Below are 14,705 nucleotides of genomic sequence, written 5' to 3'. Positions count from 1 at the left end.
CATGCTTTCATCATTTACATTTATGTAACTCTTAATTCAATGAGACACAAGGAGGAAAATCCTTTACTTTTTGCCTCCTACCTGCTGCCTTAAGCATAATCTTCTGGCTGTCCTCTCCTCAACTCTTAAAAACTTCTTAGGAACATCTTATAGCTTTCCAATTATTTTTAGTTATGAGTCTCACTTTGGTAATTAAGATTCATGATTAAGTATTAAAAAGTCCTTTCCATCTCCAGCAAAATATTAAGCTCACAGGTAGTTCAAAGATTCTACCATTCCGCACGCTCAGGCCTGATCACAGCTTGCCCTGTCCCTCCTCCTTACTCTCTCTGTCCTATTCCCTTTCATCCAGTGTGTCTCTTCTCAATGTTATTATTTCACTGCCATCACTGGGTGTCCATCAAAGCCCTCTGTGTGGGAGGTAACACTTTCTTGGACAATTGTATGTTTTCCTTGTGAGGTTCAGGATCTCCCCATACCAAAGTTCTCTGACATGAGTGTTGTTCTCTATAGCTGATGTCCTGTGGTGCCAGCAGAACAGAGCATCCCAAAGACTCTTCCTGCGTGAGTCCCCTCATCCCAGAAGGCTGCCATCATGAGCAGTGTACCTGTAAGTTGGCTCAAGCCTAGGCATCTTGCAAGGCATCCATGGCACATGAGAAGCTCACTCATCTGTGCCATGCTGAAGATTGATGGTGTGGCACTCTTATTTTACCCTATCATTGCAGCTGCTCTGGCCAATATCTGGCCATCAGGATTCTCTAATTGAGAAGCAAGCACCTTTCCTTTGCTCGTGTAGACTACCAAACCCCATGTCAAGCTGTCCCAAAACTCCTTACTATAGTTCCCTCCAGGGACAGTAGCAGATTGGGCTACCAACCGACTCAATAAGTACCAACCATGAGAAGCAAGTGCTTCCAATTTCTCTTCTTCCAGTTTCTCTGAGTGACGTATTTAGAATGCCTTCCTCAGCCTAGGGAATGTTGGGTGGGCGGAGTCCAGGGGATGGATTTGATGTCACTCCTCACTAAATAAATAACTCCTCTTTTACTCCTTGGCTCAAAAACCTCCAGTGGTTTTCCAATGCACTCGAAAATGAATCCAAAGTTATTTCTATGTTCTACAAAATCCTACATGATCTACAATCCCCTATCCCACCCTCCCAACACCCACGTGATCTCATTTTCCAACATTCTGTCTCTTTCTCACGCCAGTCGTATCCTACTAGATTCTTTGACTGCCCTTCAACAAGCCAGGAATATGGAAGCCTTCAAGCGTTTACACCTCCTGTTCTCTCAGCCTAGAAAATCCTGTTGGCTTGCTTCACCCCTTCTTTCAGATTTCTGCACAGAAGAGCCAGGCCTTCTCAGACCACCAACCTGATATATACTTATGTGTTTGTTTACTGTCTGTCTTCCCCCAGCAAAATGTAAGGTTTATGAAAGAAGAGACTTTATCGGCCTTGTTCACTGATAAATATAAAACAATGCCTGGCATACAAGAGGTACTTATCAAATATTCATTAAAGTTCCTACTTCCCAAAACTCTCCTAGAATTCTTATTTTTGGTTGGTTTGGGTGATGGATAAATGTTAAAGGGCAGTTTTATCCTCAGAAATCAGCAGAATCTTGCTGTTCCCTTTAGAAGTGACATACTTATCACTCCTAAATGGAGGAACTCATCATCCATCATCCTCAGTGTGAGGCTATAGTTGAAATTCCTGAACAAGAGAAAAAGCACGTTCAACGTTTCACACTTGAGTTACTAACGTAGCTCACTGACATTTCTCTCCACCCCTGGTCTCTTTCACCCTAATCTGCAGGTTATTAATTCTAAAGGGGCTTTTTATTCTGCTAGTGACCACACAACACAGTCATCCTGTGTTGATAGTTTCACTATCAAACTCCTCAACGTGGTATTTGAGGGACTCCAGAAACTTTCTTCTTGTTTTCAAATCGACCTCCCATTATTGCTGAAGGTGGGTCATTCACTCATCAATTTGGTCACATTACTTTTCTGTATACGGCTAGGCTGAATCCAACCTCTTACTTTTTATAAAGAAAAAAACTTATTTAATTAATTTTTGAAGTAACATTGGCTTATAACATTATATAAATTTCAGGTGTACATTATTATGTTTTGACTTCTGTGTAGACTACATCGTGTTCACTACCCAAGGTCTAATTACCACCCATCACTGTACCCGTGTGTCCTCTTACACCTTTCACCCTCTCCCCTTCCCCCTTCCCCGCTGGTAACCACCAATCTATTCTCTGTGTCTATGTGTTCATTTGTTGTTGTTGTTGTTTTATCTTCCACATATCAGTGAAATCATATGGTATTCGGCTTTCTCCATCTGTCTTATTTCACTTAGGATAATCCCCTCAAGGTCCATCCATGTTGTTGCAAATGGTAAGATTTCATCTTTTTTATTGCTAAGTGGTATTCCAATCTCTTACTTTTGCTTATGCTTATCTTCTGGTCCAGAAATCTTCCCATCCTCTTATTCACCAATTCAAGTCCACATCCACTTCCCCCATGAAACCTTCATTATTTAGTCTAGGATACAGTGATCTTTGTTCATGTGTTTTTGTAATACTTGAAGCCTGAACTACACATGTAAACATTTGATTTGACATTGCTCTAAAACATTTGACATGCTTCAGGTAGGCATGTTTTATATCCTCTATTACTCAAGGACACAGGGTTTTGTCTTTTAATTTTTTACTTACTGCAAGTTATGTTAAACATTCTAGTAGATAATTAAATACCCAGTGACTTGATTTGAGAGCAGAGAACTAATATTTTCACCATATTAAATTTATTTAGTCTTATATTAAAAGTGTCCTGATCATTTTTGATAACCTAAATCTGGAATAGTATTGAAGAACTTGAATATTACGTAAGTGATTGACAAAAATGACCAAGTTGAATAGGAAACAAACCAAAAAAGATCTGTATAAATATGATCAGGGAATCCGGAACTACTTAACCTATAACAATTTAGAATGATATCTTAAAGTATATGAAGATTTTTTTTTCCTTTTGGCCCAAACAAGAACATTTTGACAAAACGGTGATAAAATATTAGAAAAAATGTTAAAGGGCGCTAGTGGGAACCCTAACTCTTCATAAAAATTCTGTCTGACCTGTATCATTTTAAGATTCACCTGTATCGAGACAGATAATAAAGAAATGATTTTCCCATACTCCTTTCTATCTTCAATGTTATTTTGTCCTTCTTGAAGTAACAACTGGAGGTAATGATTATTGTGAGGGAGGGGCACAGCAGTATACAGTAGTAACAGAGATAGAATAGTAAATCTACTGACAATATGACAGAATTAAAAAAGAAATATCTGTAACTAGAATGTCTGAATATCCAATGAATCCGTGTACCAAAATGTGTGTAGATGTGGTGGCTTTCATCAGAAACTTTGTTAAGGTAGCTTAAATTCCAGTCCGTGGTGCTCTGGAAGCTAAATAAATAAACTCTAATTGTTATTTTATGAATTAATCTACAATAAAAGATCCATTCAAGTATTCAAAGTCTATGTTTCTGCATGAACATAACGATCTTTAGTAATCTATACCAAAAAGCTTCAATTGGTTTCCCCAATGTGTAACATTCCTTCCTATGGATTAAGAATGTTTCTTCCATTTCACTCTAAACATCAAAGCAATGAAACCATTAATCCAGTTAATAATCATGCGCATTTCTCAGAGACGTCTTTCATTTCAAATCAGGAACCAAAAGATTTTTCAATGTCATTCTCTTAGGTTCTAACGAGAGACGTAGAGGCGTTAAACGCGCTACTCTTCTCTGATTGTTTACTTTCGTGCACCTGACTCAGATCCTCCAAAGCAAAACTGTTCATGTTATCCCTAAAAGTATAGATGGTCTCGCTTCACAGTTATGCTGTGCAAGAAAGAGAAGTTACAATGGCTTGTGTTCTACACGGTATTTTCTAGACCTTACTTGTTCACCACCTCTTGTGGAAAAGTCAGACTCTTGAATGTCACTTAAATGTAGTCTTTTCTGTAGTTGATTATGCAATGAATACAAAAGAGGTATCTGCAAAATGTGGAATTAATTTTGAGAGTTGGATAAAGACCTTAGAGTAATAATGGTGACTATACAAGTCACCTATGAAACTGTTCTCTCGTAGGTGACATTAATTTCCTATCTACAGAGTCATATTAGTGAATGTGCTATGTTTGTACCCCCAAGAAAATGAAATAATAATTTTCTTTTTTTTTTTTGAGTAGTCTATTCAAATGTCAAGGTTTATCTTGTCTGCTGCTTTTTAATGTAAATGTTTGGGCTTAATTGAATTCCTAATATTGTGATGACACTTGGAATTCTGATAGATTCCACTATTTTCCCCCTAAAGATATATTTCTTCCTAAAATAAAAGGTATAACAAAAATATTATTTTACACAATGGCAGAAAAGTGGTCAACATAAATTATTATGAGATTTTTACTGTAAAATCTTTAAAGTATAGGGAGTAAGCTCATATGTGCTTTGCTCTCTTCCCAAGTACCTATGGAATGTTTTATATGTAAAGGTACCCTGTAACTATTTCTGATTGGTTAATTGTTATAGGTGGAAATTCTAAAACTATAAAAAGAAACTTAATCTTGAATGTCCAAGTTCCACTCTCTTTTTTTGAGAACAATAAGAACAAAAATAATTACTATTTTACATTACCTTGGTGTTTTGCAAATAGTAGGCTTTCCTTGCCATGATAAATTACAAGAATACGTCATGTCCAAATCTCTGGGGCTTTATTAAAAACTTTAATTACTTTCTGATTATTAAATAGAGCTTATTAAAAAAAATGCTAAAGACAGGATGAGTGTGTCATCTAAGCTGTATCATTCTGGCGCGTAGACCTCAGTGCAGAATTAAAGTTCTATAACATTAACCTGAGAGCCAATCATTTTATTCAGGTTGACTCTTCTGTGAACAGCTTTATGTTATGATCTCATTCACTACAACAAATGAAATATTAATAAGTCACTGAAAATGCTGTAAAGTTTTGGTCAGATGTTATGCCCTCATTGTATACCACTACCCGCCCCCCGCCCCCCACCCTGAGAAAAGTATACATATATTTAGAACGAAATTGTGGCTTAATTTTTAATTAAAATCAAACATCTTCAAGAACATGATGATGTAAAGGTATTTGTTATGGGAATCTCCAATTCCCGTATTTCTGACCACAAAACATATCTGACCACAGCATTTAAAGATATAATAAAGAATTTAAAGAATTATGTATAATTTAAAGACCACGATACTTAAAGGTATAATAAAGAATTATGAGAGAAATAAGTCTGGGTAAGTCAAAAATTAAGATATATCAAAGTAAATTATATTTGGAGGAAGTTTATCAATTTTATCAATTGATAGAATTTATCAATTTTATTTGTAAATAATTTATTGATTTTTAAATCAATCGATAACAAGATTTTATCAATTGGGGCATTTATTTTGGGGCCACAAGTTACAAAACACCCAACAACAGAGACTTAAGTAAATAATTCTAGAGGTAGATTGTTGTTGGCATTGGTTCAGCTATGCCAAATACGTAGCATCCTTGTGATTCTTATGAGCTTTCTCAAATGGCTGCAAGATGATTGCTAAAGTTCCAGACGTCATGTTTAGCAGAAAGAGAGAGAAAAAGAAAAGGTGACAGCTGTATCAGAGAGATAAAATTTCCTAGGAACCTCCATAGGCATCCCACGTCTTCTAGTTACATCTCTTGGATCACATCACTAGTCCTAGTTGAGGGAAAGAAGGCAAAGGAGAAGAAAATGATTAGGCCTGACACAGGTTCTTACTTCTACCCTATTTACTAAGTCATATTACTTGTGTCTTATTTTTAATGATCAAACCAAAATTTTCTGTTGATTTTCTTGAGCCAAAAATAATGATATTTTCTTGTTGTCTCTGAAATGTAAAGTGGGAGACCACTGGACTCATGTCATGTGCTATTCTCCTGAAAGCTTAAATAGTTTTGATTGATTTTCAAAACATATTATATGGTAGTAGTGTATATGAGTCTATCTATTAGTGTATACATATTCTTTTGCCGCATCTTTTTAATTAGGAAGTTGTTGATGAAACAGACCTTTTGACCATTCTGGAAGATTAATTGAAAAGTAGCTGAGGCTGAGAACAGCAATGTTAAATGTTGTCTTTTCAGAAGTATTGATTATTCTATCCATTGCAGATCCCTTCACATTGATTGGATGTCTCCAGGGAAACCAAATGGCATTCTTCTTGGATATGATCTCTTACGGAAAACATGGCGTTCTTGCCCTAAAACCCAGAAGTTAATGAAGGACCACAGTGGTGAATTCTGCAAGGCAGTGAAGTGTCAGAAACCTGAAATTATCTGTGGACACAGGTGCTATTCTCCTGAAGCTAAGGTAAATCTTTTCAAACTAGTCAGTGAAATGTGTTTTTCTCACTAAACATCTAGGTGAAATCATTCGCCTCTTAAACCATAGTTTATCACAATCAGTATTTCCACTAGCCTATCAAGAAGACCTCATGGAAAAGAAGGATGCTTATAAAAGTCCTATCTTCCTCATGAGTATATTAGCCTTCTCATCTTTCATCACCTTCACAGGAAATATTAGTTTATTGAAATGATAAGGAGTCTCCCCAGTTTGTATTTGATTGAGTGACTTGAATTTTCTTTACAACAAATCCATTCAGCTACAACTGGATGTTTGTTTAAATGACACTGATGAGTAACTGTGAACAGGACCTTTCATGGTTTGTCAGAAATATTTTAAAATTATGGCCATTTGCAGATTAATGTTCATATTAGTTGCAGTTTAGGAATCGGATCAATAATACAGCCAGACAGAGGAGTTTGTAAATGGCTTTTATTGACCTACGATGCAGAAAATCCTTAATTTGATGGTAGGATTTCATATCATGAAATAATGTTCCTATTTGTCAACAACAATATCATGCATTTAATGACTAAAGCTATTACTAAATTCAAAAGATCCACTGCAAAAGGACACAGTCATTAAGAAAGTGAGTTGTTGAAGAAATATGGATCAAAATACAAATTATTATGGCTGACACTGACTAAGCAGTAATTATTATCCAAGGAATGTCATAAAACTAGCAGTTACTAAGTATATCTTTTTTTTGACACTTAAGCTCCAGAGTTATCACTATGCCTAAGTTTTACGTCACTTTAGGCCATTATATATGCACTGTCTGATGAACATATTTTCATAAAATGAAATTAAATTTAGGATTTCTGAGTGGAAAAATGCTGGAATAAATTTGCCCATTAAAAATGTTCTCCAGGAGAAAGAAAGATAATTTTGATGCATTCAACAGTCTTGCTTTTATTTTAAAGATTAAGGACACACAAAGTATTGTGAGTGAAAGAGAATAAAGGAAGTCAACTAAAATCTCAAGAGAAGAAAATTGTAAGTTTCTGTTTGGGGTTAACTATGAATACGTATTTCCTGGGTGAGAAGTTGGAGAGAGGTAGGAAAGAAACTTTTTGTGAGTTTAAGAACTTTTTGGTTAAATCACAATAAACATCAGGAGGACATGAAATACTTATACAAGCTTCACCATGTGGTTACAGCCACTGTTCTCAAACCGCATTGAGCATCAGACCTGGCGGGCTTGTTAAAACACAGATTTCGGGTCCCACCCCCAGAGGCTCTGATGTAGTAAGTCTGAGGTGGGGGCGGTGAGAATTCGCGTTTCTAACATGTTCCCGCATGATGCTTCTGCATCCAGTCCAGGGGCCACACTTTGAGAATCACTAGATTACAGAACTACTTTTGGAAACCGTAGAGCAAGGAACAGGCTGTCTATCTGATTATTAGCTATACATTTTTCTGCTCAAGTTACTGAAATTTCTATGTATGTTTTCTGTGACAACTAACTTGAAGACTGATTTAGAGGATTAAGAAATATTCTGTTCATGGGGAGACCTCTCAAGACAAATAATTGCTTGAAAATGTCCCCTTTGGGACCGTGAGCTAAACCAGAGTGAGTTAGAAGAAAGACATGGGTTTCACGTGACCGAAGGAGCCTGAGGATGGCACTGACAAGAATGGAAGTGAGCCAATCTTAATGGCCCAACACTAAATAGATATTGGAGTGAAAATTTCAAAAGAGGATGATAAGTACCGGAGAAGCTTGCTGAAGGAAAAGGCTGGATGTGCTTAAGTGTTCAGAAACACTATATGTGAATGGGACTTCAATAAATGCTTTAAGACCATACAACAAAGGGCAAGATTTTAGGTCACCCATCATAAAAAAAGAGGGAGATATGTGTTGTATCACCCTGCAAGCAAAATGCCCAGCATTCCTAAATCCCAAATAAACACACAGAGAAGGTTTTTTGCTTAATTCTTAAAAATGGGGTGTAATTTTGGGGTTGGCCTGGTGGTGTAGTGGTTAAGTTTGCACTTTCCATTTTGGCACCCAGGGTTTGCAGGTTCAGATCCTGGGCGCGGGCCTACACACTGCTTATCAAGCCATGCTGTGGTGGCACCCCACATACAAAATAAAGGAGTATTGGCACAGATGTTAGCTCAGGGCCAATCTTCCTCACCAAAAAAAAAGGGGGGGAGTATAGTTCAAAATTTACTTTTCACACAGAATATTGCATCAAAAGGAGGACTCATCCAATTTATCCTTAGAATTAGACTAATTTTGAATCCTTGTTGCTAATAACTAAACACAACAAGGGAAATCATTACAGTTGGTTTAACAGGACCACCTGAGGAACCACAGAGATAGACTTTGAATTTAAGAGCCCAATTTCTTTGCTCTTTGGTGACTTTTGAAAAATGGATGAAGTCCTAAGCCAGTGGCCCTTTTGAAAATGTAGAGATTCCACATTCTACTGCCCTTGTATTGAGCTTGATTCAAATGTTGGTGTAGGCTGGAAGCAGCAATGAGCAGAAAAGAAAAAGAGAAATGCCTCTTAAAGAGTGGTTGATTTTGCCTGCCACAGGAAACATCTATCTATTTTAATATAACTTATGCCAAGTATGGGTTCTAAGACTACATTTCAGCAACTATTCAGTGTTTCATTTGTTGGATGTACAGAGTGTCAGTCTCTCAGACCTCAAGCGAGCACGCAAATAATTATTTGATTGTTCAAGCACATAATTTCTTCCAGAGCTCCTGGAGAAAAAACATTGTTAACAGGGCTTTTCAAAATTAATTTCCATATAAATTTTCTTTTTGTTAATATAGTGAGATATATATATGTATATTTGTGTAGTATGTATATATATATAAATAAATGTTGGACTTTATTGAGATTGCTTTGTCTGAAAATTGGGTTCATAAACAAGTGATCCTAGAAATTATAAGGAAAATGCAACTTATTTAAAAAAAAAGAAAGATCAATGAGAGACAGGTTTGCATGGATGTGCTGTATTCAAATTAAACAATCATTAAAATAAAAACATATATATGAAGGAAATTACTCACTTATAATTCTAAACCATCTTTACATTGGAAGCACTGACATTCAAAAGATAATTCAGGGGGCCAGCCCAGTGGTGCAAGTGGTTAAGTGTGCGCGCTCTCCTGTGGTGGCCCGGGGCTCGCTGGTTCGGATCCCAGGCTCGCATCAACGCACCACTTGTCAATCCATGCTATGGCGGCGGCCCATATAAAGTAGAGGAAGATGGGCATGGATGTCAGCCCGGGGCAAGTCTTCCTCAGCAAAAAGAGGAAGATTGGCAGATGTCAGCTCAGAGCCGATCTTCCTCACAAAAAAAAACCAAAAAGATAATTCATATTTATATAATATTATAATAGAGCACAAGTCATGGTTGGTTGAAAGCTCAAAAAGCTACATTATATCAAATAGCATTTATGGAATTTGATGCTGAGAAAATGTAGCTTTTACACCTTTGAATTTTTATCAGGACTATGCTACCTTTGATCTCAGATCAAGGCCTTATTAGAAAATAAATACATCACATAAAATATGGTGGTATAATACTCTTAATTAAACCGATATTTCTTTAAACCTGATTCTCCACTTCCAGGTTTGTTGTAATGGAGTTCTCTACGACCCGCAGCCTGGACACAGCTGTTGTGAAGAGAAGTATGTCCCATTTGTTCTGAATTCAACTGGAGTTTGTTGTGGTGGCTGGATACGAGAGGCACAGCCAAACCACCAGTGCTGCTCTGGGTATTACGTTAGAATTCTACCAGGTGAGGATCATTTCCAGGTGAACTCAGTAATCTTGGGAACCAGAAAATGCAAACATGATTCAAGTTAGTGAACTTTTTCAAGCACTTCTCCAACAAAAACTGAACCACTAACACATAGCCAATGGCCGGCTTTAAATATCATTTCTTCTTTTGGATTTGTTGAAATATAAGCAAGGATAGATACAAAATTGAGAGGGAATACAAAGGAGTTCTGGTATCTACTCCATAAGGAAATATATCTGGATAGCAGGGTAACTCCCTTTATTTTATGACTTTATTCACATGGCTAAGTATTTTCACCATAAACGCTATGAATTTGTGTTCCACTCCACAAAGCTGTTCTCCATTTCCTCCATTTCTATTCTGAACGATGCATGCATTGTTTCTGGGTGGACTATTACCACAAATTCCATTTATCTAAGACTAGTCTGCTGTCAGGCTAGGTGGGGCAGAAGGAAGGATAAGGGGCAGCAAAGAGTAGCAAACAGGGATTTTTCTCTCCTCACCTTTTTTTTTCCTTCTGTCAATCAAACAACTGAATAAGACATTTTCCAAATTTCAACTACACAAAACAATTGTCCAGTGAATGTAATTGAGAATAAAAATAATAACAATTGGTATTTATAAAACACCAAGTCTCTGGCAGGCTCTGTCGTCAAGTCTTTGTATATGATACCCTATATATCTTTCACAACTGTAGGAGATTGGTGTTTTATCTTAAGTTTAAAAATAAGGAAAGTGTTCAGAGAGGATCAATAACATACCCAGATTCACATAGATGGGAGCGGAAGAGCTGAAATGCAAATCTCAGTGTGTTTCTCTAAAATCTATGCTCTTTTGCACTCTACTTATTCTGATATAACCAAAACGTGTTAATATGCGTTAACACAGTTTTTAAATGACTATTCCAAACTTCTAAACATCTTCATTACTGCCACTGTCAGTTACTATTTATCCTGGAAAAGCCATTGAGAACACACATTTTTTTTTTTAATTGAGGTAACATTGGTATAACATTATGTAAGTTTCAGGTGTACAATATTATAACTTAGCATCTGTAGTGTATAGTCTAGCATGAAATTTATGGCCAAACAGCTAGTTAACTCAGGTATTGTTCCATGTATCTTTGTGTTTGGTATAAATATATCCATCCAAGGTATGTGAAAGGAGAAATTGTCTCACCCAGCATCTCTTTTGCAAAACACTAGAGCAAAAGGGGAAGATGAAGTGATTAAATACTATGCAAGTTTATTCAAGGCAAAGATCCTCTATTCTTCATAATTTTCCCTCAAAATTAATAGAAAAATTTGTTTTTATAACAGTACTGTTATTTCTGATTCTCGTGCAAAAATATTTTCATAATTGAATAACTCTTAATCAACTGGATTTTCCAAGTAGGAAAGCACAATGGTGATGGAAATAAGGATTTTGCAGAATAGTGTTAACTTCTTTATATCACAAATTATAGTGTTAGCAACTAATCACTGTCAAATGCTTTATGCTCTCAAAATAATTTATACTTTGGGAATTTTTAACTATACTTTCTATCTTCCCTCTCCTGCAAAGAATTGCCTTACAAATTATAATTACATACAGGAGATGGAAATTTTCTGTTGTCTCATTCTTCCCATTCTTCAGACCAATAGACCATATTAGGCTTTTCTTTAGTCTAGCATAGAGCTAAATAATAGTGTTTTCATTTCTAAGTCACATCAAAATTTTTGATAAGTTATTATTTGCAATTAACTGTTCAAACTCTGGAAAATATCATCTATTCCTTGAAATTGGTGAAAAATACTTGGTTGCATTTATTGTGGCTATTAACACTGTCACTTTACTCAATCCTAACACAAAAAGACAGATTTTAAACTAAGAAAACAATCTACTTTTGTTCTATTTCCCAATAAAATTTAACATTTTTTCCCTGAAGATGAAATATGCCATGGAAGCTCAAATGTCATTTATTGATATTATGTGAAACTTTTTTTTTTTTTTTTTTTTTGGTGAGGAAGATTAGTCCTGAGCTAACATCTGGTGCCAATTCTTCTCTTTTGCTGAGGGAGATTGGCCCTGGGCTAACAATTGTGCCCATCTTTTACTTTATAAGTGGGACGCCTGCCACAGCATGGCTTGATAAGCAGTGCGTAGGTCCACGCCTGGGATCTGAACCTGTGAACCCTGGGCCGTGGAAGTGGAGCGGGCGAACTTCACCACTACGCCACTTGGCTGGCCCAATATTATGTAAGACTTTTTAACAAGTAATTTTTAAAACAAGAGTTTTTAAAACCTCCATGATCTGTATCTTGACACATGCTCACTCAGACCTCAAGCATTTTAATATCTGCCAAACTGTTGAGCACGGCCCGCATTTGGATTCCTTTTAGATAGTTCATTTTTCACAGTATTAAAATGCCTACCATGGTGTCAAGAAAAAAAATTCAGTCTTATAGAATAATTGAAAATAGTGTTTTGCTCCAATCATTAATCTCCATGTACATAAATGAAGACAATGTATTGTGATCTCTATCCACAGCCAGTGGTCTTTGTTAACTACTTTAACAGTGTTTACATCAAGAAAGAAAAGATAGTGACCCCAAACCATCTTGTATCTAAAAGTAATTAAAATTCAATCAGTAGTCTACCACTTCAAGGCTGAGATGATATTTTGCTATTTATAGATGTCTGAAATATTGGTTAATAATATTTACTTCATTTTTTTCTCACAACTTTTCTCCATAGCACCCCATAACAAAGAGTAGCAGAGAAAAAAATGCTCATTTCACTCCCCTTTTTTTGTAAATATGCTAATGACCTCAAGCTGAATGTTAATGTGGGTCATTCTTTGATAAGAATAACAATTAACTGTTAAGACTGCATGGTAGCTTTTAAAGAGAAAACATTTTCAAGCGTCTCATGAAATAGGTTCATTTTGAGAGGTTAATGAGAAGGTGACTGATCCTTGTATCTTATGTGTAATAGCCCATTTTTGAGGGGAAAAATCAGTTTTACTTCTCATTGCTATAATCCACATCTCTTTTTATAAAGCCTTTTCTTCTATCAGTAACTCAATAAGATTCTGAGGAATTCAGTGAAATATGGCTAAACTATCCAAACCAATTAACATTTATTATACTCAAAAGAGGCTTATAAAAAAAATTGTTGGTTTTCCCCAACATAGATGTGTACACTATGTTTCCTCTAAGCCCACCATTGTCCTAAGTGATGGTTAATTAACTGATGCTGCCCCTGAACCATGTGACATGTTATATTAGAGAAAGTTTGCCAGTGAGGGACACTGTGTTCTCTAGCTATAGAGATTTAAGAAATATGGCAACTACATTTCAGACCAAACAGGAAAATCCTTTTACCCAGAGGAATGTAACAAATACGGTAATGTTACTGCTCACTTCATTGGCCCCTAGTAGAATCATCATGAAAAATACTGTAAGTTCCCTTCTACTTGTAGATACTACATTATAGGATCCTTTCAAAGACTATTGTTACCACACAAAAAAGGGAGTTCTCTGCCTGATGCACATAAAAAGCCAATAATTTGCCATTGGTTTTTGAGACAAGAAAAGGCTTTATTGTGAGGTCAACCAGCAAGGAGACAGGAAGCAAGGCTCTCAAATCTGTCTCCCTAATCCAGGGTTTGGGGCAAAATTTAAGAGGTTAGGGGGAATAGGCTGATACATGGAAGTGTGGTGGGGCAGCTTTCGATTGGAGGGCTTTAAACATTTATGGTAAGGTGTGGAAAGGAGCTTTAACACTGGCTCTTCCTAGACAATGGACCCTCGCTTCTGATAAGAGTCCAACTTTCAAGTTCCAGTCCTGTCCTGGTCCTTTTGGTTCCGTGGGGGAAGAATCTTTGGTTCCAGATGTTATTTCAGGTCAAGATTTTCTCCTCTGTGCATGCTCTGGCTATGTGACTGGCATTTTTGGCTCACTGCCCCTGAAAAACAACTCAATGACTCTGTTGATGAGTTGGGGTTAGTTTGAACTGGTCCTAGAGGGCCCGTGGTTACACTATCAGCTAAGCCAACTATCCTCTGCATTCTAGGAATTCGATCTTGAGTGAAAATTGAGTATGCTTTGGTGCACTCCTAGGTATTATCTCTAGAGAAATGAAAACGTTTTCTTACACAAAAACCTGCACATGAATGTTTACAGCAGCTCTATTCATAAATTCCAAAAACTAGAACTAGCTCAAATGTCCCTTGGTGGGTAAAACAGGTAAACTGTGGTACAACCATACAGAGGAATACTACACAGCAATCAAAAGGAGCAAACTATAGAAGAAACCAGTCTCAAAAAGTTATGTATTATGAGATTCCATTTACATAACATGCATGAAAAGACAAGCTATAATGATGGCGAACAAATCAGTGATTTCCAAGGGTCATGAGTGGGAGGAAGATGTGACTATAAAGGGGTTTTGGGGGTAATGAAACTTTTTTGTATCTGA

General features: G+C 36.5%; 1 protein-coding gene across 1 annotated transcript in view; it reads left to right on the top strand.

Moving 5' to 3' along the window:
• USH2A (usherin) overlaps positions 1 to 14,705 on the top strand; it is a 761,558-nt gene that overhangs the window by 566,526 nt on the left and 180,327 nt on the right. Inside the window, exons 48-49 of the mRNA XM_087424358.1 lie at positions 6,243 to 6,441; positions 10,072 to 10,240. Coding sequence (XP_087280484.1) covers positions 6,243 to 6,441; positions 10,072 to 10,240 — 368 coding nt within the window. The remainder of the gene's footprint in view (positions 1 to 6,242; positions 6,442 to 10,071; positions 10,241 to 14,705) is intronic.

Source organism: Ceratotherium simum, chromosome 36, assembly GCF_057802395.1.
Source record: "Ceratotherium simum simum isolate JZ-2026a chromosome 36, ASM5780239v1, whole genome shotgun sequence".
NCBI classification, from domain to species: domain Eukaryota; kingdom Metazoa; phylum Chordata; class Mammalia; order Perissodactyla; family Rhinocerotidae; genus Ceratotherium; species Ceratotherium simum.
Note: the sequence above shows the minus strand (reverse complement) of the source record. Positions and strands in the feature narration are given on the sequence as shown.